Source organism: Podarcis gaigeae, assembly GCF_964106915.1.
Source record: "Podarcis gaigeae genome assembly, chromosome: 10".
Classification (NCBI taxonomy): Eukaryota; Metazoa; Chordata; class Lepidosauria; order Squamata; family Lacertidae; genus Podarcis; species Podarcis gaigeae.
In genome coordinates, this window is record NC_139686.1 from 27,039,368 (window position 1) to 27,060,896 (window position 21,529).

The 21,529-nt window shown below is 42.7% G+C and overlaps 1 protein-coding gene across 5 annotated transcripts; it reads left to right on the plus strand.

The window, feature by feature from the left end:
- Nucleotides 1-459: 459 nt before the first annotated feature.
- On the plus strand, nt 460-20,563 carry HMGXB4 (HMG-box containing 4). Of its 5 annotated transcripts, none has more exons than XM_083700381.1 (11): nt 460-724; nt 3,723-3,828; nt 4,358-4,562; nt 5,345-5,420; nt 6,371-7,377; nt 9,804-9,885; nt 11,295-11,359; nt 11,695-11,800; nt 13,019-13,188; nt 15,827-15,949; nt 18,482-20,563. In XM_083700381.1, the coding sequence occupies exons 5-11, from the start codon at nt 6,463-6,465 to the stop codon at nt 18,524-18,526; spliced, it is 1,506 nt and encodes a 501-aa protein (XP_083556507.1). In that variant the 5' UTR covers nt 460-724; nt 3,723-3,828; nt 4,358-4,562; nt 5,345-5,420; nt 6,371-6,462; the 3' UTR covers nt 18,527-20,563. The 5 variants fall into 5 exon arrangements, with proteins under 5 accessions (XP_083556507.1, XP_083556505.1, XP_083556506.1 ...); XM_083700379.1 differs by having other exon boundaries at nt 485-724; nt 4,417-4,562; XM_083700380.1 differs by lacking the exon at nt 3,723-3,828 and having other exon boundaries at nt 506-724; nt 4,417-4,562.
- The last annotated feature ends 966 nt before the right edge of the window (nt 20,564-21,529 follow it).

Here is a 21,529-nt window from a genome sequence, read left to right on the forward strand (position 1 = left end):
TAGTGAGACCTATGCCACACCGCCAACTGCCGTCTAGGTACACGAGGAAGCCTTTAATCAAACAAAAAGACGAATCACTAGCAAGTGCCTCTTTGTATTCACGTATTGAAGAACGGGCAACGCTACAGAGGTTTACTAGGAAGCAAATTCCACTGTATTCAACTGTAGTTACCGAAATTCTGCACAAAACTTAGGGGGGAAAGTCCCATTTCTGTACATATACGGGGACTTGATTCCGAGCAGGCATGCCTAGGATTGAACTGCAGGCTCCCCAGATTCTGATATACATTTGCTTTGATTATTTTCTGAAGAAGAATAAAAATCGCAACTCAGAAGGGTCCTAGAACCGCCGCTCGATAGCATCCTGAGAACCGGCTTTTGTACTTCGCTCGCAGAAGCCTCAACACCTGGCAAATCGATGCACTCGGCACCAGGTTCCAGCCTCTGCTCTCTTAACGGCGTCGAGAGCGGAGGAGCTCGGCGCTCGGCTGCTTCGCCTTAGCGGCTGAAACTGGCGGGCGTCCCTTTCCCACACCAAGATGGCGGCCGCTCGAAGCGGCGAGGCGATCTGAGGCTGGCCGCTCCCCCACCCCCTTCCGCCGCGGGGGAGGGAAGGCAACCTTCCGCCGGGAGGGGGCAGGTCGCTCCGTTATCTGCCCGCCGCCACTCACTGCGTCGACAAATTCCTCCGCCCCGTTCCGGAGGCTTCTGAAGCCCGCCTGGGGTGAGCGCGCAAAGGGCGAGGGGCCACAGGGCGGCCAACGGCCGGGGCCAGTTCAAACTGAGGAGGCGGGAAAGGGGTCGTGCGGGGTCCTTGCCCCCACCCCCCTCGAGGGGCGGGTGCGCATGCGCAGTGGGCGTGGCGCCTGGGCAGCCCGGGGGCGAGCGGGGTTTACCGACAGAGGGCGTCGCTGCGCCGCTTGGACCAGGTGCAGTTCAGAAATGGGCAACAGCAGCAGAAGCCGCAGGTGAGGAAGCGGCCGGCGACGCGGGCTTGGCCGCTGCTCTTGCCAGCTCTGGGTTCGGATGCTGCTCCGTGCAGCGGCCCGCAGGCTCCGCCCGCGGCTGTTTTCCGGCCACTGGGGCGATAATAATCGAGGCATTGTCCTTTGCCGGGAGCGATGGAAACGATCCTCCTTCTTAAAACTATTTTATTTGATTTCCCCAGATAAAAGGGGTGTTGTTGCTCCTGGATCTCTGGCATCCTTTTGTGGTGACTTGTGTCAAGCAGGAATGTGCTCCGCTGCCGGGCTCCGAACTCGGTGGCCTTTGTGGAGCTTCGACTCGATGCCCAGAATGAATGAATGAATGGGATGGTGGCAGGCTGGTGCTGAAGGGGGAGAAATGCAGGCATTGACTTGGCCAGAAGGAAGCAGCGGGGCATGGTTGGGCTCCAGGTCAAGAGTAAAGAGCTGCCCAGGACTTGCTGCATGGGGCTGTGGTGCTCCACAAGGGCTTGGGTGTCAGGAAATCAGAGGCATCTGCTGGCCCTAATATGCAGACCCTTGCTAGTAGAATTGTAGAGTTGGGACCAAGAGTCCAACAGCCCTCCAATGCAGGAATCTTTTGCCCAGCTGGGGCTCGAACCCATGTCCCCGAGATTAAGAGTCTCATGCTTTGCCAACTCAGCTAACCCAGACATATGAACAAATAGAGCTGTTAGTAGGAGAATAACGCTGGAAACATAAGTTGCCCTTTTCTGATCTTATAAAACCATGCGACTTTGTAAGTCCCTTGCAGCAGAGTAATGGGTGGGTGCCTCTCTTCACATAAATAACCAACGCCTGTGTGGACTTCATGGTATGGGTGATACCAGTGGCGTAGCGTGGGTTGTCAGCACCCGGGGCAAGGCAAGTAATTTGTGCCCCCTAACCCGTGGATTTGCGCACCCTAACCCTAACCCCCAGATGTTGCGCCCAGCGCGTCCGGCCCCCCCTGCACTCCCCATGCTACGCCGCTGGGTGATACTGTTCCTGTACTGCTTGTGGTATACCACTCTTCCAGGCACCATGTCATTTAAAACTGTTGCTGATAACCATTGTAGTTAAATGCTTGATAGCCTATCCACTACAGGCAAGTTGGAAGCCTCAGAAGTATTCCTATGAAAGATAGCTGCATGATGTAACAAAATTAAATTGCTGGGGTTGTTAAAATCACTTGAGAGGTAACTTGCAAGCGCTGGTTGTGAACACCCATTTTCACAGGGCTTGCAGCGTCCTCCTCCAAGTGTTTACTCAGAAGTAAATCCTGCATTGTTCAAGCCCCCACCTACTGCTAAATAAGTGTCTATAGAATTGAGTTGTCAATCCTGTAAATTGTCCAGTCCTTTCTGCCTATAACCAGGGAGCCCTGCTTTGTACAGGGACCAATTCTGCTGAGTTACAGCTTATTGTATGCTTGTCTGTGTGAGGCCTGACCTTTTAAGTACGGTACATGAAGAAGCAGAGGCTTGTTTTCTAGCTTACCGGTATATGCAAAAGCAATTCTGTTAGTGAATTTGTTATGAATGCATCATAAAGAATTAATGAGGGAATTCTAATATGCAGATAACTTTTCTTCAAAGTCTTCTTTATCAGATGAAATATTCCATTCACAGGTTGAAATATTCTTCAGGAACTTAACCCACTAGTTTACATTAATATCTCTAACAGCTGATATTGGTTAACATCTTGTATTTTTGTATTATTTGTAAAATACATTACTATAAGGAGGTCAAAACTCCCCCTTTTTAAGAACCTATGCTTTAATTCAGCATATTTATGACAGCTGTGTATAAATGTATTCAAAATTCAAATGGTTTATACAGGGGAAATCATGTTTATTCAGGAGCTGAATCTTTTAAAATTATTGTGAGACTCAAAATAAAAACTGCACAACTATGCTTTGAGAGATATTGCATGTCTGTCATTTTAAGGGGGATAAAGCATGATTCAAGAACAGAAATAGCAAGTGCCCCACTTCCTGAATCAGTATCCTTCCTGAGGCAGGTTGGGGAAATCCTGAGCATCTGAGGTGACAGAGACTGGAAATGCTGCAGAGGCCCTGGAAAAAGGACTGCTTCTTTCAGTCTTCTCTCTTTCTCCTCCTTTTCCTTCCCTTTTCCTTCCCCAGTTTGGTACTCTGAACAACACCTGTGGGAATAATAGAACTAATGCCTACTATTGCTGCACCATCACTAGCCTCTAAAGTTTGATATCACTGAACATCACACAGGACTGAAAAATTTAATTCTTCTCTCCAGTCAATTCACTTTATCCTAGAATAAGATATTATAAAACTCTCATTCCCTCACCTCCATGGCTCTTACACACTTTCCTTTAAAAACTGCAGGATTCAATACAGTACTCACCTGAACATATTGTAACAATACAAAAGCCCAATATAGTTATTTGGTCACTGTCCTTGTGTTTCATTGGAAAAGATCACATGGTGTTAATCTGTTTAAAACTAGTGGAACAGAGGCTTGGTTCTCACCTTGAAAAACATTCCTCTCCTGCTTTTTAACATGAAAATCAGCTAAACCAAACTGCCTGCTGAATCTGGGATCTTTCTCCAAGCCCTGGAATGTCTGGAGGATAAAGATAAACTGCTGAGAAGGCACACCACTTCACCCTCCTGCTTCCCATTTCATTCTTTTTTTTAAAAAAAAAATCTTCATTCAGTCCCTTTCTGCATTATGATTCCACTTTATGGGAGGGTTATTCTCATTCTCTGTTTCTTAGACCTTGTCCTGTAGACGGGAACGGGGGAAGGAGCCCAGGCGTGGCAACACATTCCCAGGCCCCTGCAGGACCACCATGGCTTATGATGACTCCAAGAAAAAAGAAGGTAGGATTGTTTCATAATCTGAGAGGTGTTACGAGGAAAGTACAACCCCCCCAGTCCATGGAGTGAGAGACTAAGAAAGAAAGCCAGTGTCCTGCATGGATTGGGTTTCTGCAGCATTCCAGATCCCTCCCTTGTACTCAGAAAGTTAAGTGTACCTGAATTGAAACACGAGTCTCACAAGCTCCAAAGTGCTGATTAATTTTTATCAGGCTTGGCAACAAACAGCACTTCCTAACCCTTGTCAGCTCCGTAGAATTATAATTGGATTGAGGACTGGATCCAGACCTTCAACACAGCACAACACAGATGCCTAGGTCCTCATTTGGCTGAGAAGCCTTTTCAGTTCTTGCTATCCAAGGGGGGGGGGGCACCAAGAGTAGGAACAAAACTTCAGCCTTTGATACGGCAGCCTAAAGCATTTCCCTAAAGGTTTGGGGCAGTGCTTTACAGTAGTGAGTAGATTGTGTGTATGTGTGTGTATGTGACTGCTTGCTTCCTCTTGTGCATTGTGTTTTATCTTTGGCCACAGTGACAGTTGTGAGAGCGTGCCTTGATTATTTCTGACCACGCCAGTGTTTCCTCCTTCAGACTGCTTAGAGAGTGACCGAATTGATGGTGTGGGACTAGTAGCTGGCAGAACCCAGCGAGAAAAGAAACGTTCCTACAAGGACCTGCTTCGAGAAGAGGAGGAGATAGCTGCTCAGGTCAGGAAGAATTCACAGAAGAGGCTGAAGGTGAGAGAGTCTGAGAAGAGAATGAGAAAAGCTTGTCAGTCCAACTTTGCCTCTCCCAGCCCAATTTGAACTGCTCTGTTGGTAGTAAATGCCACATTAAGAGAAATGAGAGAACAAGATTCTTGGGGTTATAGAAACAGATGTAGAAGTCATACTATTTCCCTATTTTAGAAAGTTCAATAAAATGGTATCCCCTTCTTCTAAAAACTAGGATGAGATGAATGTAATTTTTTATCATCCACTCATCTTAAACTGCTGTTTGAATTAGAGATTGAAAGATCATTACAGAATAGAAATTATTCTTTTGGATGCATAGGTCATCATTATATTGTTGCAGGATGCAAACTGATATGTTGTTGTTCGCCTGATTCTGCAGGTAGCCTGAAAAATAATGAGGTGTGATCTACCTCATTCAATTCCCTGGGGATGTTAACACAGACAGCTTTTCCTCAAAACATTTCCTTTGACCTGAAATCTCTCATATTAGTCTAGAGGTGATTATTTGAGCTTTGCTTTTGTTTTTTGTCCTAAATCTTCAGCTTGGAAAAGTTGTTTTCCGCTCTTAAACAGGGAAGTTCTGCTTTCTCTTGAGTATATCATTTCTAAAATTCACATGGCAACTCAGTCCATCTTCTGTTTCAAAGCAAAGAAATGCCATGCCATAGAGAGCATATTTGTTAGCTAATGTGACGTCTATGATCATCTGTATTAGAAATTAATATGTATATGCCTTCATTACTTGGTTCTTTTTCTTTCTAAAGTGCTGTTATCTTCTTTTGCAGGAAAGTGACATTTTCTTGCTGGGGACAGACACTTATAAGAAGAAGAGGAAGCACTCCAATGAGTACTATTACAGAGGTAAGAGTGGAAGCAACATAGGAAGGGATATGACAAAGGAGAAAAGTTGAGCAGTGATTTTAAGGTTCAGTTTGTACTTCTAAGGTTCTGCCAATAGGCTTTGTGCTTCCTGGAGGTAAAGTGAGAGGCCAGGTCTTTTTCCACAAAGCTTCCATTCTAAAGATAGATAAGGGAGAGGCCAATCAGTGAAAGGGAGGCAGCTGTATATATTGCATATTCACTTTGACAGCTAATTTATTTTCATTTACTTATAAAAATATTTATATACCACTGTTCATAAATAGCATCAGAGTAGCTTACAACAGTCACACATAAAACCATACAATAAACAACAAATAAAATTTAAAAGTCAGAAATCAGCTAACTGTTATGGAAATAGGCATTCTGAATTGCTTGAATAAGCCTTGTTGAATAGAAAGGTTTTCAGCAGGCATTTAAAGGTTGAAACGGAAGGTGCTGATAAATCTATTGGCAGAGTATTCCACAGGGCTCGGTCGAGGCTTGGTTTTGTATTGCTGTCAAATAAGCCTCACCAACTTATTTGTAAGTCGACTTTCATACCTGGCCTCCCATCACAGGTGTCACTGGCTTACCAATAGGAGAAGAGGCAAGATCAGCTGTCAGTGTGTTTGTTTATCACTGCCACCTCCCCTGTCCCAGAACATTGCACTGACACCACTCACAGGTCAGGTAAGAGCTGCCAACCATTACTGAATACACCAGAAACAAAATAGCCTCTTAAAAACCAATGTGTCCTTATATTTCAGCCTCACCAATTGGCCTCACTGGTTTATAAACCAAAATTGATTTACTGTAGGATAGCTCTTAGCTGTTCAAGACCGACTACCTTCACCCGGACATGAGGCCGCGAAGTTATGACGGTGTGCAAGTGAAGATGCACTTGTTGTTGGGTATACTTCCACTGATCCTTCTTCTCTGAACTCTTTCAGAACTTTCTTCATTTGAGTTATCCCTGCCTTTGGAATCGTCTGCAAAGAAGAGGAAAAAAGTAGTGACAAGCCCACCCTCTGCTGACACTGCCATGGATCTGCTTAAGGCCATCACCTCGCCTTTGGCCACAAGCTCCAAGTCCTCGAAGAAAACATCTGAAAAGTCATCTCATTCTTCACTCTCTGCCTCTGGCCATTCAGAAGGCAAGAAGGAACACCACAAGAAAAAACTGAGTGGCAGTAGCAGTGACCTGTCCTTGGATGAAAGTACTTTCCACAAGTCCAAAAAGGTGAAGCCCCCCTATGTGAACACTGAAATGTTGACCTTGCGTGAACCTGATGGCTTAAAGATGAAACTCATCCTCTCACCGAAGGAGAAGGGGGGAAGCACAGCGGAGGAGCCCTTTCCACATCCGTCAGCCACAAAGAAATCCTCTAAGAAGTCAGCTCGGGACGAGCAGGGATCATTTCTCCCAAGTCATGATTCGCACGGCTTTTTGAAATCATCCCGAAAGAAGCACAAACCACTGGAGAAGGATCCACATCCCTCTCCAGCTGCTGAGAGCTTTAGCCCAGACACTCCCCTCTTCCCTGAAGGCCAAAGCAGTGAATTTGAGCTTTCAGGCCTGGAACCACAAGGGGAATCAGGTTCTTCCTCTGGAGGTGAACTGGAAGCTGGAGAGCTAGTAATTGATGATTCGTACCGGGAGATAAAGAAGAAGAAGAAATCAAAGAAGAGCAAAAAGAAGAAGGACAAGGAGAAACACAAGGAAAAGAAGCATTCCAAATCCAAGAAGAGTTCTGGGCTTTCTGGGCTTTCCTCTTCACTGGCAGTAGCAGAAGTAACAGCTCCACTCCCAGTCTCTCCAACCAGTGCGCAGTTTGCCGTTCCTGCCCCTCCTCCTCCACCACCTCCACCGCCACCTGTATTCCATACAGATGGCCAGAGTGAGAAGAAGAAGAAGAAAGAAGAAAAGGAGAAGGTTGAAAAAATGGACAAAGAAAAGGTAAAAAGGAAAAAGTGGCAGCACAAGTGGGTGATTAGAAATGCTGAGGACTGTTGTTCCCAAAATAGAGGGCTCTAGACTGTTCTTTGCAGTTTTGTTAGGTAACTTCAGAAATAGGAACCAAATATATAAATTATCTTGATTGTTGTCTTTCTGAACTGCAGATAAGCAGAAAACACTCTAAAGGAGTACACTTCTCTCCCCCCCCCCCCCGAATGTGTTTAACATTGAAACAAATTGGTTTCTGCTTTAGAAATATTTAGGTAAAAGTAGCTGGCAGAAGAAGCTCTTTTATTCATTCATGGCAGCCCTGTACTGCCCAGTAGCTGAAGCTCTTTGAGTCATGTATATAAACATTGATAAAATACAGTGAGAATAGCAAAACAATTACAGAATAAAATAAGAAACTTTAAAATTGCAATATAAAACACAGCACACCAGATACAAATCAATAAAAGTTAAATACAAATAGGCATTGAAACTTTTAAAATCAAAACCTCAAAATGCCCAAAAAAATGAAATTCCCTGTCACAAAATGCAACTAGAACAATGGGAGTTTCGAACACTGGCCCTACAGTAAATGTCTAAATTCTATCAATGTCTCTACCAGATACAGGATGCTGTCCATCTAAGTTATGCAGAGTATACCCATGGAAATTAATAGTACAAAGTCATGGTGTAGTGAGATATAGCCCACACTGAGTTTGAAAAAAGGCTTTTATGTAAATGAAAAACCAATTGGATCCTTGCTGAAATATGGATATGTATACTCTACCTGCCTAACATAGGCGTATCAATTTAACCTAATGAAAATAAATTGCTGTAGTCTGCCTGGTACCTTTCAGACATCTACCTATCAAGGTAAGAGTGAAGCAGAGAAGATCCATACTGGAAAGAAGAGAAAACAAAAATGCCCACTGTGCAGTATATCCCCATACTTAACTTTGTTTGTATGCTGTTATGGGGCTTATTGTAAGAAAGACCCAATATCAGTCAATCAGTTATTTTACTTGTATGCTGCCTTTCTAAAGTTAAACCACACTCAAGCCATGGTTTACAACATATAAAAAATTACTAGCAAAAGTAGTCATAAACAATAAACAAGACATCAAAAAGTACACAACCAAATTGAACCATTTCCACATAACTCATAAGATACAAAAAAGATACAAAAAATTAACAGCAAAACCTCCCCTCCCAAAACCACTTAAACAATGCCTCAGTCCAAGATTCTGTTCAGCAGCCTCAGCTTTTGTAGCAGGAGTCAGTCACAGCCCTGTCTTCCCAGCCCAGGTAGAGAAAGGTCTGCAAGGCAGGGAGCAAGTCTTCCAGGACTCATAGCCAAGATGGTCTATATGGGAAGGGGTTAAATACATTCTAGCTGTCAGTAGAGAAGGAACAGTGCAACAAAGCGATGCAAGGCCTAGTTGTAAGAAAGAGTGGTTTAAATGGTATTGTTTATGACTGCCGCAGCTAGAGTAGTATATCCAAAAAAATTGAAAGAAAGAGATACTCACAATAGAAATTTGGCAGAATAAATTGATAGAATACACAGAATTAGTAACTGAAATTAAGAAATAAAGATGAGTCACAGATAAGATGCGTGGAAGTGCTTTGAAGAGTATCTTAGAGGGTATAATAGTCAATTTAACCTACAGGTAGGAATGAACATATGAGCAGCAGATAACACTAATTAAAGGAAGACACACACTAACTAAAGGAATGGGTGGAATAATAGAATATGCAGCCGACAAAAGACTACCTAGAATGCCATGGAGAGAGATAGACTGGGAAGGCTGAAGATAAGAGATAAATTATGAATATTGTATGATGTATATATAAGTTGTAAAATTGCATTAAAAATAGTAACAACAAATGGTATTGCTTAGTTGTAAATTAACCTGCATTAATGGTCAGATTCCCACCATTGTTTAGAAAATAGGAAGAAGTATCTGTAGGAAACGTGATTTAAATCAGACTTGCATTGACTTTTTTTCTTTTTGATATAAATAACCTTGATGCTAAGCAATCTACTGATTAAAAATCCATTGAAAAGCATGGGAAAATAAAAGAGTACTTGCCTGGTACTGAAAAGGTTACCAAGTATGCACCAGGCATGCCTTTCTGAGAAAGATGGTGCAGTGCTGCCACAGAGAATACCTTCTCTTTCATATCCATACTCTGGGTCTGATTTGGCACTACCACTCAGAGAGGTCTCCAACAATGACCTCAAGGACTGAGTATGAATATAAGAAGCTAGATAACATACATCATACAAAAAGTCAGCTTGAAATTAACCCACTTCTAACTTGTCTAAGAGAATGCACCAGGAGATTATTTTCTTTGGGGATTTCTAAAGGAGCTTGAATATTTTACAACATATTCCAACATAAACGTCTTGCTTTCTTTTTCCTCTTCCTGATTAGCCAAAGAAGAAGAACATGTCTGCCTACCAAGTATTCTGTAAAGAGTATCGTGTGAACATTGTGGCTGAGCATCCAGGAATAGGTAATAGAAGTGTCCGGTAAGGTTTGGAAGATATCCAGTTGTGGCATCCCGCTTGGACACACTGCACTGCACTTTCTCTCTTTCCCCCTGCAACCCACCTGTATACCCCTAAAATCTGCTCCAGAGAATTGGGGGACCTTTTGGAAAGGAGAGGCAGGGGAGAGATAGGTAGGGGGATGCCTGGCATCTTTACTGGCATGATGTTGGATCCTGCCCATTGGGCCACTGCAAAACGAAAGCACAAGCTGCGGAGAAGAAATGTTTAAATGTTTGAAAGAACTCTGTCTGCTCCAGCGAAGGCTCTGTGTTCCCATTATGAATCTGGGCGATACACTTTTTCAGAAAGCATATAACCAATCATTCTGGGCCGTCTCTTTGGTATTAAAGTGGCAGCAGAAATAAAAATGGCACTAAGGGTTGTAATGCAAATGTCATTCTTCACTGCTTGGTCAAGGTGTGATTATCAAGTAGGGCATTCAAAAGTCCTTGGATTCAAGATGGCTCTGTGCACATGACTTTTGGAGCTTGGGGAGTCTAGATCAGCATACTTGTCTCCTCTGCAGAACCCCATGTAAAGGGACTGAAGGATGTGGGGTTTTTTCAAACTTAAGAAACACAACCATATCAGACCTCCAGATCCCTGTTAGAAACGGGCAATTGTGCCTTATGTCATAAACCAAAAATGATTAGCACCCTTGCTAGGAACAAACATGTTAGCATTTAAATTGTGAATACTCGGAGGGTAGGCAGGCGTACAATATTTTTTCTCTGGGTAGATGACAGGATTAAATGCCACATATATGCATAGCGGTAGAAATTACCTTCCATTCTGCTGTCACATATCCTCCCAAGCATAGAATTCTGAATTTCTTGGTTCCTGCTCCTTTCCACTTTTTGTCCCAAATCCTGACTATGTAACATGCATTACAACATTGTGTGGGATGGACTAGACCAGCCACTAATGTAAGAGAGCTTTAAAAAAGGGGATTAGACAAATTCATAGAGAATAAGGCTACTTTTCATGATGGCTGTGTGATACCTCCAGAATCAGTATACCTCTAAATATTGTTCATTGGGGAACAAAAGTGGGAGTGGTGCTGTACTTATGTCCTCCTAGTGGGCTTTCCATAGGCATGTAGTTGGCCCCTGTGGGGGAAAGAGGTGGACTAGCTAGGTCTCTGGTATGTTCCAGCAGGGCTCTTCTTATGTTCTTGCTCAAATTCCTCGCTGTGATGTTTTTGCAACTGTTCCATGGATTGTTTTTCCATGTATGCAGACAATAATGAGATATTTTAGCATCGTATGTATTGTAAACAATGAGTCCTATAACGGTTCAAGTAGTTAACTGAATGTACATAGAAAATCTCTGCTTTTCTCTGAATGGCTTACTTTCCCTGTTTTCCCGTTAGATTTTGGTGATCTGAGCAAAAAGCTGGCAGAAGTTTGGAAGCAGCTTCCAGAGAAAGATAAGCTGGTAAATATCTGATAAACATTTATACAGAAAATGGCACGTGTAGGCAGAAAACTGACTTGGTCCTAGAATACTGCCACCATGGTTCTTGTATTTATTACCTTCCAAATCTGTGTATTGCATATCACCTACCCCTGCTTGCAAATGGGAAATGTTTGGTATTGATATATTCTCTCTCTCTCTCTCTCTCTCTCTCTCTCTCTCTCTCACACACACACACACACACACACACACACACACTTGGCCAGACATCCTGTTTTACAATTGCTCCATCTGTATGGTTGGACAGCTGATGTTGCCTTTTTTAACACTAGTTTTGTTTTCCCTATTCTTTTCAGGTTTGGAAGCAGAAGGCGCAGTATTTGCAACACAAGCAGAATAAAGCAGAGGCTACAACAGTGAAGAGGAAAGCAACCTCATCAGAGGGTGCACCAAAACTGAAAGGTAACCTCTATATTCCACTGTTTCTTCCATGCCATTCTTAAAATGAGGCTGTTCAAGTGTAAGACGAGGGTGTCTGTTAGTCCATTTTGAGTGTGTGTGTGTAATCCAGGATCTTCAAAGAACCTCAGTATTTATCCCACACAGTTTTTGATGGCAGACCCTCCATGTTGTGATGGCAGACCCTCCATGTTGCTTTATGCAGATGGCATGCCCATTGTATCTTCATCTATGCTTAGTATGAGGGACCCTTTTAAGATTTTGAATTCTTTTCATTTTGGAAAAAAAAAGAACTACCTTTGAACTATGCTAAAACAAAACTTATTTTGTTTGATAGAAGGCCTAGGCCACATACACAGACAGTAATACTACAGTGGTACCTCGGGTTACAAACACCTCAGGTTACAAACTCTGCTAACCCGGAAGTAGTACCTTGGGTTAAGAACTTTGCCCTAGGATGAGAACAGAAATCGTGCAGCGGGAGGCCCCATTAACTAAAGTGGTACCTCAGGTTAAGAACGGTTTCATGTTAAGAACAGCCCTCCAGAACGAATTAAGTTCTTAAAAGAGGTACCACTGTAATTTGGAATACTTTAAGGTCTTTAAATATTAAGGAATGCAGTTTAATCAAAATCATACCTGGGTATCCACAGGACTTCCAAACCTATAAGTAAGGTCATATTAAACTATGCTTGCTTTCAGGAGTTAATCTAAGATCTGCACTTAAAAGATCTTTCTGGGGAAAGTTATTCCATGTGTGGTATATGGTACCGAATATAAAGCTGCTCAAAAAATGCTGTTGGAGCAAATTCCCAATAGATCTGTACAAATTAGGCCAACAATGTGAAACCTGAATAATTAAGGACAGACTGATTCTCAGTTTCCTTAAGGCTGTTGCTACTGTAGCTGCAAAACAATTGAACACATTTTTGTTTCAACAACCTTCTCTCTCTGGATGAAAAGGTTTAAAAACAGTAAAAAATGAATACCTACCTTTTGCTTTTTGTACTGTTTTGAAAACTATTTTTTAGCTGTTTTGTGGTATGTTTGTGAATCAGCTAGAGCCAAATGTAAGAGAATAAATAAAACTTCATTAAAAATAAAGTAAGTTAAAGAAATAGTGTGGGCTGAACTTCTATGGCCATACAGTTTGGCTATGTAAACTGTGCAGTTTCGTAATATGGAAAATGCAGAAATAAGTGTTTTACTTTCTGTTTTCAGCTTCTCTAACAGGGGCACTTTCACCCCATAAGAAGTCTCCATCTAGCACTGTGGTGCTATCTGCATCACCTGTCAAAGTTCCTGAAACGGATCCCATAGATGTAGCTGCACATCTGCAATTGCTGGGTGAATCTCTAAGTCTTATTGGCCACAGGCTACAGGAGACAGAGGTAGGTGCAGGAACCTTCGCACGTGAATGTAGTCATTTCATTTTTAAACAGAGCTATTTTATTCACAAAGTTCAGATAACTACCGTATTTTTCGCTCCATAGGGTGCACAGGACCATAGGGCGCACCTAGTTTTTAGGGGGAGAAATGAAGAAAAAAAAATTATGTCCCCCCCCCCCAGCCTCAAAGAGCAAAGAAGCCAAGACAGCTTCCCCCGACCGCAGCCCCCAAAACAGGTCCAGGAGCGGCGGCGACATTGCATGCAACCTCACCGCTGCTCCCGGGGCTTTTAGCCACGGGGCTGGGATGAGGGAAGCCTGAGCAACCTCATCGCTGCTCCTGGGGCTTTTAGCTGCGGGGCTGGGATGGGGGAAGCCCGAGCTTCCCCCGGCCCCAGCCCCCAGAACAGGCTGCTTTCCGCAAGCCTTCTGAGCCCGGCGGGAACTCCCGCCGGGTTCAGAAGGCTTGCGGATAGCTGCCTGAAGCCTGGAGAGCAAGAGGGGTCAGTGCGCACTGACCCCTCTCGCTCTCCAGGCTTCAGCAAAAGCCTGCATTCGCTCCATAGGATGCACACACATTTCCCCTTCATTTTTGGAGGGGAAAAGTGCGTCCTATAGAGCAAAAAATATGGTAATTGGAATAAGCTGAATTGAACAAGTTTGCCTGTTCTGCATACTGCATTCAGTGCCAAATTGAACAAGTGTGTACACCACTCGCTGGAACTTTATTTGCTCCAAGGGCTCTTATTTATGTACAGTCATACCTCGTGTTACGTTTGCTTCACGTTGCAGCTTTTCAGGTTAACAATGCGGCAAACCCGGAAGTGTTTACTTCCGGGTTCACTGCACGCGCAGAAGTGATCTTCGTGCATGCGCAGAAGCGTTCTGTGCGCTTCGTACATAAGTGCTCTATTGCGTAGTAGCGACACTCTACTTACAGACTTTTCGGGGTGCAAACGGCACCCCGAAACAAATTGTGTTCATAAGTAGAGGTACCACTGTATCAAGACTCCACTTTTGCAGGTTTAAGCAAGCTTCATTCCTGAGTTGCTATCATTTTTTAAAAAAAAATCTCATGGTTTCCAATTCTATGTCAAGATGTTTGGTTGAACTAAGGTTTATATATATAAAGCAGAATAAATGTTTTCCAAAATACATATAAGACACAGCTCTTGCTTGGCTACTGCTGGTTTGAGGGATTAGATGGAAACTGATGATCACATTAGTCTATTATACAAACTACCCGCAGCCATTTCATGGCATCATTCTGGGATGACTGCCTGCGCAGAACAAGATGACACGCCCTGCATTACTGCTAATGACATTAAATTAAAATGCCCAAATGGGGATTTTGGCAGCTACCCAAACAGTTTGCCCTGAAATGATGAATCCATTAAGAGTGAAAAGCTCTTGCATTGTAAAGTAGCATGAAGTAACAATCCACCCAAATTGATTTTACCCTCATTTACTAGTTTAACTACATTTCGTGTCTGGGTATACAATTCCTGAGTACATTTCCCTTTATTCGTATTCTTTATTTATTTTTGCTTTCAGGTGATTTTTTTGTTTCTAACTTTGTTTATATGACTTACTTCTGCTACAGTCAGGCTCTGTTTCTGGGCTTCCCATGGGTATGTGGTTGGACCCTGAATAGAGACCAGAATGGCCTGATTCAACAGGCTCCTCTTATGTTCTTAGTATAACACAGGGTTTCCCCAAAGTTAGGTCTCTAGCAGTTTTTGGACTACAATTCTCATCATCACTGGTCCTGCTAGCTAGGGATGGTGGGAGTTGTAGACCAAAAAACAAACAAACAGCTGGATACCCAAGTTTGGGAAACCCTGCTAGGATATGAAACTGAGATCTATTGCCTCTGAACATGGATGTTTAACAGCCCAGGGGTGTGGATCCTTAAGCCCAGGGGCCAAATGCAACCCTCCAGTACTGTCTGTGAATCTTGAGACTCTCCCCAGCCATACACCCTCTTCCCCAGTGATGCCTCTCACCAGCCCTGCTTGATAGACTTCTTGCTTGTTTTTGTCTGGCTGGAATGAGTCCTTGAACTCTGAGGACTTTTGCTTGCCTGGATGGGCACTCGAGGGGGGCGTCAAAAAAACCAGCCTCTTGTACAGAGATAAGATTTACATTAATTGTTCTGCCCTTTACTAGAGTGTGCTTACCTGAACAGAATGAAGCCCTCGAGCTGGAAAGGCTTTCCAACCCCTCATATAGCCATTAATTTGTGGCTTGTAGTCATGATGACTATATGGAAGCTCCAGGTACAGTGTACAGCAGGACAGAAGCAGCACATCAAACATTTAAGCATCACAGTAAGGAAGTACAGGGTGGGAGCACCTTACTGGCATCTTGCGCAAAGCTGCTTTGTCATCTGCTGTGTTCCCATATTTATCATTCTGCCTGGTGCTTTAAACATAGGGCGCAGGGTTGCAGCCATGGTGTATTGAGTAGAAGTGGCCAGAAATAACTTCAAAAATGAGAAAGTATAACTTCATCTTTTCTAAGGGAAGAGCGCTTCAATAAGCAAATCAGGGTTGCCAGCTCCATGAGAATGAGAGAATCCGTGCTGGGCCTAAGACAAAGATAACACACTGACATCATGACAAATCTCTTTCCTTCCCAGGGTATGGTAGCTGTATCAGGAAGTTTATCAGTGCTCCTAGATTCAATCATTTGTGCTCTAGGCCCTTTGGCATGCCTGACATCCCAGCTCCCTGAACTAAACGGCTGCCCCAAACACGTTTTGGTAAGTTCTGTGTTGTTCTGTGTTGTTTTGGAATGCCAAGGTCTCATACTATTTCTTACCGCTTCCCTCTGCCCATGAAAGGCATGGTTTTTGCCATAATTGTAGCACACATTCAGCACTGTGTTTTATATGTAGGATACTCCCGTGTTAGTACCCTCTTCTCTCACAGCTTAAGGAATTTCTAGAAAGGAAATGCTGATTGAACATAGCAGGATTCCAGTTGTGTTGGTTTTTTTCCATCTGCCCTTCTGCACAATCATGTATTTTTAGTCCTGGAGTACCCAGTGTGGTGCCTTCGAGCTGTGGTTGGACTCCAACTCCCATCAGCCCTAGCAAGCATGGTCAATGGTCAGTAACAATAGGAGTTGTATTCTTTACAACATATGGATGGTGCAATACTGGCACCCATTGCCTGGGTTGAACATGCAGTTTGTATGTAATTTGTTGGTGGTGTCCACATGTCTTCCTTGTTGCACTTCAGTCCCACCTTTTCCTGTGTTCAAAGCACACTTTTTTTGTATGTGAGATGACGCAATATACACTCCATACCAGATTTTGTATTCATTGTATATGCATAGAATATTTAGAGGACTAGTGTGGTGTAGTGGTTAAACTGCTGGACTAGGATTTAGGAGTAAAAGGTAAAGGGACCCCTGACCATTAGGTCCAGTCGTGACCGACTCTGGGGTTGCAGTGCTCATCTTGCTTTATTGGCCGAGGGAGCTGGCGTACAGCTTTCAGGTCATGCGGCCAGCATGACTAAGCCGCTTCTGGCAAACCAGAGCAGCGCACGGAAACGCCATTTACCTTCCTGCCGGAGGTAGTATTTATCTACTTGCACTTTGACGTGCTTTTGAACTGCTAGGTTGGCAGGAGCTGGGACCGAGCAACGGGAGCTCACCCCGTTGCGGGGATTCGAACCGCCAACCTTCTGATTGGCAAGTCCTAGACTCCGTGGTTTAACCTACAGCGCCACCTGCGTCCCTCTAGGACTTAGGAGACCAGGGTTCAAATCCCAACCCTGCTCTGCACCTCACTGGGTGACCCTGGGCCAGTCATAGAATTGTAGAGTTGGAAAGGAGCTGAGCCCTTTCTAGGCACTGTCTAGCCACTGTCTCTCAGCCTAACATAATTCTCAGGGATGTTGTTGTGATGATTAAATGAGAAGGGGCAAAACTATGTACGCCACCTTGAGCTCATGGGGGGGGGAGGTGGGATATAAATAAATAATGATTTTGTTATTGAAAGAAAGCTTGTGTAAAGTAAAATAAATAAATAAAGGATAGTGCAATAGAGGATAGAAAACAATATGGCATCCATATCCTACTTTTTTCTCCAATGAATACAAGGCAACATATCAAATCAACCCTGTTGGATAGGTTAGCCTGAGAGGTGGTGGCAGGCTCAAGTTCACCTAATGAGAATTGAACCCAAGTCTCTCCCCATTCTAAACTAACCCTTTAACCATCACAGCACATTGGCTGTGGAGCACACCTAATTATGTGGAGAGTTGCTTCATTTGTCCCAGGCAGCTGAAACATTTATTAAAGGCTGTTCCTTTTGCAACCTGCTGTTAATATTTTCTACCAGCAGGCGGCTGTGTTATGTAAGAACTGCAATTTTATAAAAACATGTTTTGAATTTATTTTAAATATTAATATCCTGCCTTTTCTAGGATGCTCAAGGCACCCTCCATGTTAAAAATTAAAGCACAATGCAGCAAGCTAATACGTTCAGTGCTAAAAAGCAGAACATCAGTAATACTTAATTTTGAGCAGCAGTCCAGTTTTGCTAACCATGGTGAATGTTCCATTGTCCTTTCTTCTCCATCTTGGAGTTGAGGAAGCAGTGGGGATCATCTCTTAAGACTTGCAATGAGCTTTGGGGGTTACAACAGAAGTACAGAAAGATATCTGTTCCCCTTTCCAGTTCCACAGAGGGCTGAGTCTTGCCATTTTGAGTCTCTGTGATCAGTATAAAGCCTTTGGCTCTGGGGGGCGAGGTGACCGTTTTGGCAATGAGTAGCAAAGATAAAACACAGTCAGTGACCCAGTCTTACTGTCTACTCAGACATGAATTAGATAGGACCTTACTGCAATCTTAGGGCTAGTTTCCTGGGAGTAAACCCCTGCAAGCATAATGGAGCTTATTGCTCATGTGCTGAAAGTCCTGAGGACCACAGATTTTGGTCCAGCTACCAAGACCAGCCAAATTTTGTGGCCCTGGCTTCTATAGAATTGGGTGCCATAAAATCATTGGTGCTGAAATATTTCTTTATTGGCTTAGTGACAGCTATCAAAGCCCAGGGCAAATGAAAATATTCCCCAGTACCTCTGAAAGATCCACAGGCTTTTGTGCATCTCAAAAGGAAGCACACTGTCTACCTTTGTCATGTCTTTAGGTGTTTGGTTTTTCCTAAGTCATTTGTTCTGCTGCATTAATGTCAAAAGCATGCTTGGTTTTTTTTTAATAAGATACTGATTCAATTTAATATGCATTTCTCTCCCCCCCCCCCCCCGGCTACCTTTCCAGTCAAACACATTGGACAACATTGCATACATCATGCCTGGACTCTGACAGGAAAAGGATAATGGGAAGTGACGTGCTGCCAAGTAACTGAAGTGTGTACAGATACACTATCCTAGTATTCTTCCAGAGGACAATGTATAGGGCTTTGAGTTTTTCTGTCTGTAATATATCAAATAGAATTGTAACTATTTTGCTTGATTTTACGAAAAGTTTCAACCGTAATTTGTGGGAATCAGTTTTGTCTCAGATTGGATGTCTCTACAATTAGAGTTGGGAAATATTTTGATAGATTAGCCTTAATATGGTTGGGTTTATTTTTTTTAATGAATTGTTTTTACTTGGAAAAGTCAAGCAAGTTTGGCTGAAGTTTGGTTGGCTTGCATGTTGTTAAAATAATGCTGGGAAAGAAAGTTGAGGGGATAGTGTTTTGCTGAGGGCTTGTGCTGGCACCAGGAATCCTCATTACATCTTCCACTTGTAAGTAGGTTGCTAAATACAGATTCAGGTGTGGTGAGTGAATTCTCAAATTCTTAGGAGAAATAAGGGCTTCTTAATATGGATAAGCAGTAAATCCTAGTGAAAGCCTGCATCATTTCTTCACAGGTTGTAACTAATCAATGGATTGTGGTGTTTTAGAACTGTGCTGGGATATTCTAAAGACGAGGATCCACAAGCCCCACCTTCAACTCCTCCTGATTTTAGCTAATTTCTCTTCCTCTCTGCTATCTCTCTACCCCCACCCCCAGTACCCTTCAAAAACTAGTACCTAAGGTGACACCATAAAAGATTGAGGGCCGGGGCTCCTCCAGCTCCCTTACAGTTCACCTACTGATTTATAATAGCTTATCACCAGCAGTGAACTGACGTGGTCCTCCTCTCATGGTGCTGAAATGTGTGTTGTAGAGGCAGTGATTAAACTGAAATTTAAGGGCTTTTAGCTGAGAGGAAGACAATGAGAGGGCAGGTCCTTTATCCCAGCCACAGGATTTAGCGCTTTGAGTGCCTGTTGCTCTTTGAGGAAGCACTTCTCTCTCACCTAGGATGAAGTGTGGCATTTTTAACATGTGTATATACATTTTCATATACTGCATCTGTAGTAGATTAATTTATATTGTATATTTCTGTATATAGCTATAATGAAAGCAAAAATTCCCTCCACCAACCATGTATGGAAAACAAGAACTATGTGTTTTTACCTGGATACCCTGCCAAAATTGCAATTTATCTGCCGTTTTCAAGCATAGGCTGACAATGAAGGAAATAGTAGTGGTGGGATTTGGATGGTGGATGGAAACAAAAATTGAAAACTTTATATTCTGCCCTAAGTTCCCTTGCCACTTGTTATTTAGAAAACTTAAAAGTAGCAGACAGTGGGATAATTTTGGTTCCAGGACTAGCAAATTAAATAAATAAATTCCATGCCCTGTCTTCAGACCCCTAGGGTGGTCTTGGCAGTTTAAAAGCCCCTACCCACATTCCGCCCAGCTGGCTCAAGCCCAGTAGGGAATTGACAATGGCAATAGAACCACCTTTGCATTCCACATACTCCACCCACTTTAGGATCACAGGCTCAATGTATAAAAACTATTTCTGCCCACTTTTTCCAAACTTCTTGGCAACGTTTTAATAAAAAAGTTCTCACTTTCTTCACAGGTTTTCCCTAGTTAATCCCAAGGGGGACAGGCTAGCTGTATTAGGTGCTATTCTGTAAACAAACCCATGTCCTGGGAGCTAACGCCTTGATTTTTACAGAGCCTTTTGTGTCTCAAGTAACATTTGAGTGGTGAAGAGAATCCTGGCGCAATCACTTTAAACCTAGATAATTGTCAGAAACTTCCTTTGAGTCAAACAGTCAAAGGGGCTCTGCTTCAGTTCTGCCATCTGCACTATGGCAAACTTGACTTTTTAAAAGATAAATGTACTGATGTATTTTTATTTAAAATTTGTAAACATTTGTATAATCTGTGTTGTGTGACATTTGGTACTGGAGAGCTCATACTTTTTTACATTTGTTATTTCCTGTCATCTAGTCCAAATTGCATTGTATAAAGGTTTTGCTAATGTATATAAACTTTTTTAAAAATCGGAACTTGAATCTTGATTAATTTCATATGCCTCATGACCACCAATATTTCATCTATGAGATGTTTGGTCTTGGCAAATTACTTTTTTTTTTTAATCAGTTTTACAACATCCCTGTTCATAACCCCCACACTCCACAACTATATAAGTTCTCTATTTGGTAATTTTTACATGCCTCAGTATAGTCCATAACTATCTTTCTACTTTCACTCATTCCACCAGTTTTCTTTAGATTGAAAGCAAGCAGTATTATCTACCAGTAACGGTCACTGTGGTAACTCATTGATTGCAATTGGGTTTCTGTGTAATTCTTAAGACTTTGTCAGAAGGTTTAAGACTGTGTCAGAAGGTGTCTTTACATAAGCAACACTGGCTAGGAGACCTTTTTTCCTAACCTGTTCTTCATGAATTGCTGGTTCTCTAGAACTACTATTTTGTTTTATGTTACACATTTTCATTGATACTATTTTTGAAATTTAATATTGAAACTACTCTGGAAGAGTGCTACTCAGAAAGGTGGCATGTAAATATTTTAAAATAATGCCAAAGTTGCAGGTTTGATCCCTGTATGCGACAGCTGCATATTCCAGCATTGCAGGGGGTTGGACTAGATGATCCTCAGGGTCCTTTCCAACTCTACAAATTATGTGATTCTGAATGACTTTGTGCCTGCTATGCTGCCCAAGTTGAAATACTGTCCAGTGCTGTAATTGCCTAGATATGAAACAGCCATGAGGAATCCTAGTGTGTTCATTTGAAGAACACAATGGTTCACCTATATACTGTAGTCAAATCTGGAAACCATTTACTCTTCAAGCGAACATTCCTGTTCGTGATTCTTTTGTTTGTGAGGTTTTTTGTGGTTAGGCAGGATTTAAACACACTCCCAAAGTAAGTTCTAGTGACCGAGAATGCTGGAAGCAGTTTAAAATTTCTATGTGTGTTTTTAATTGCTGTGTTAACAGACAA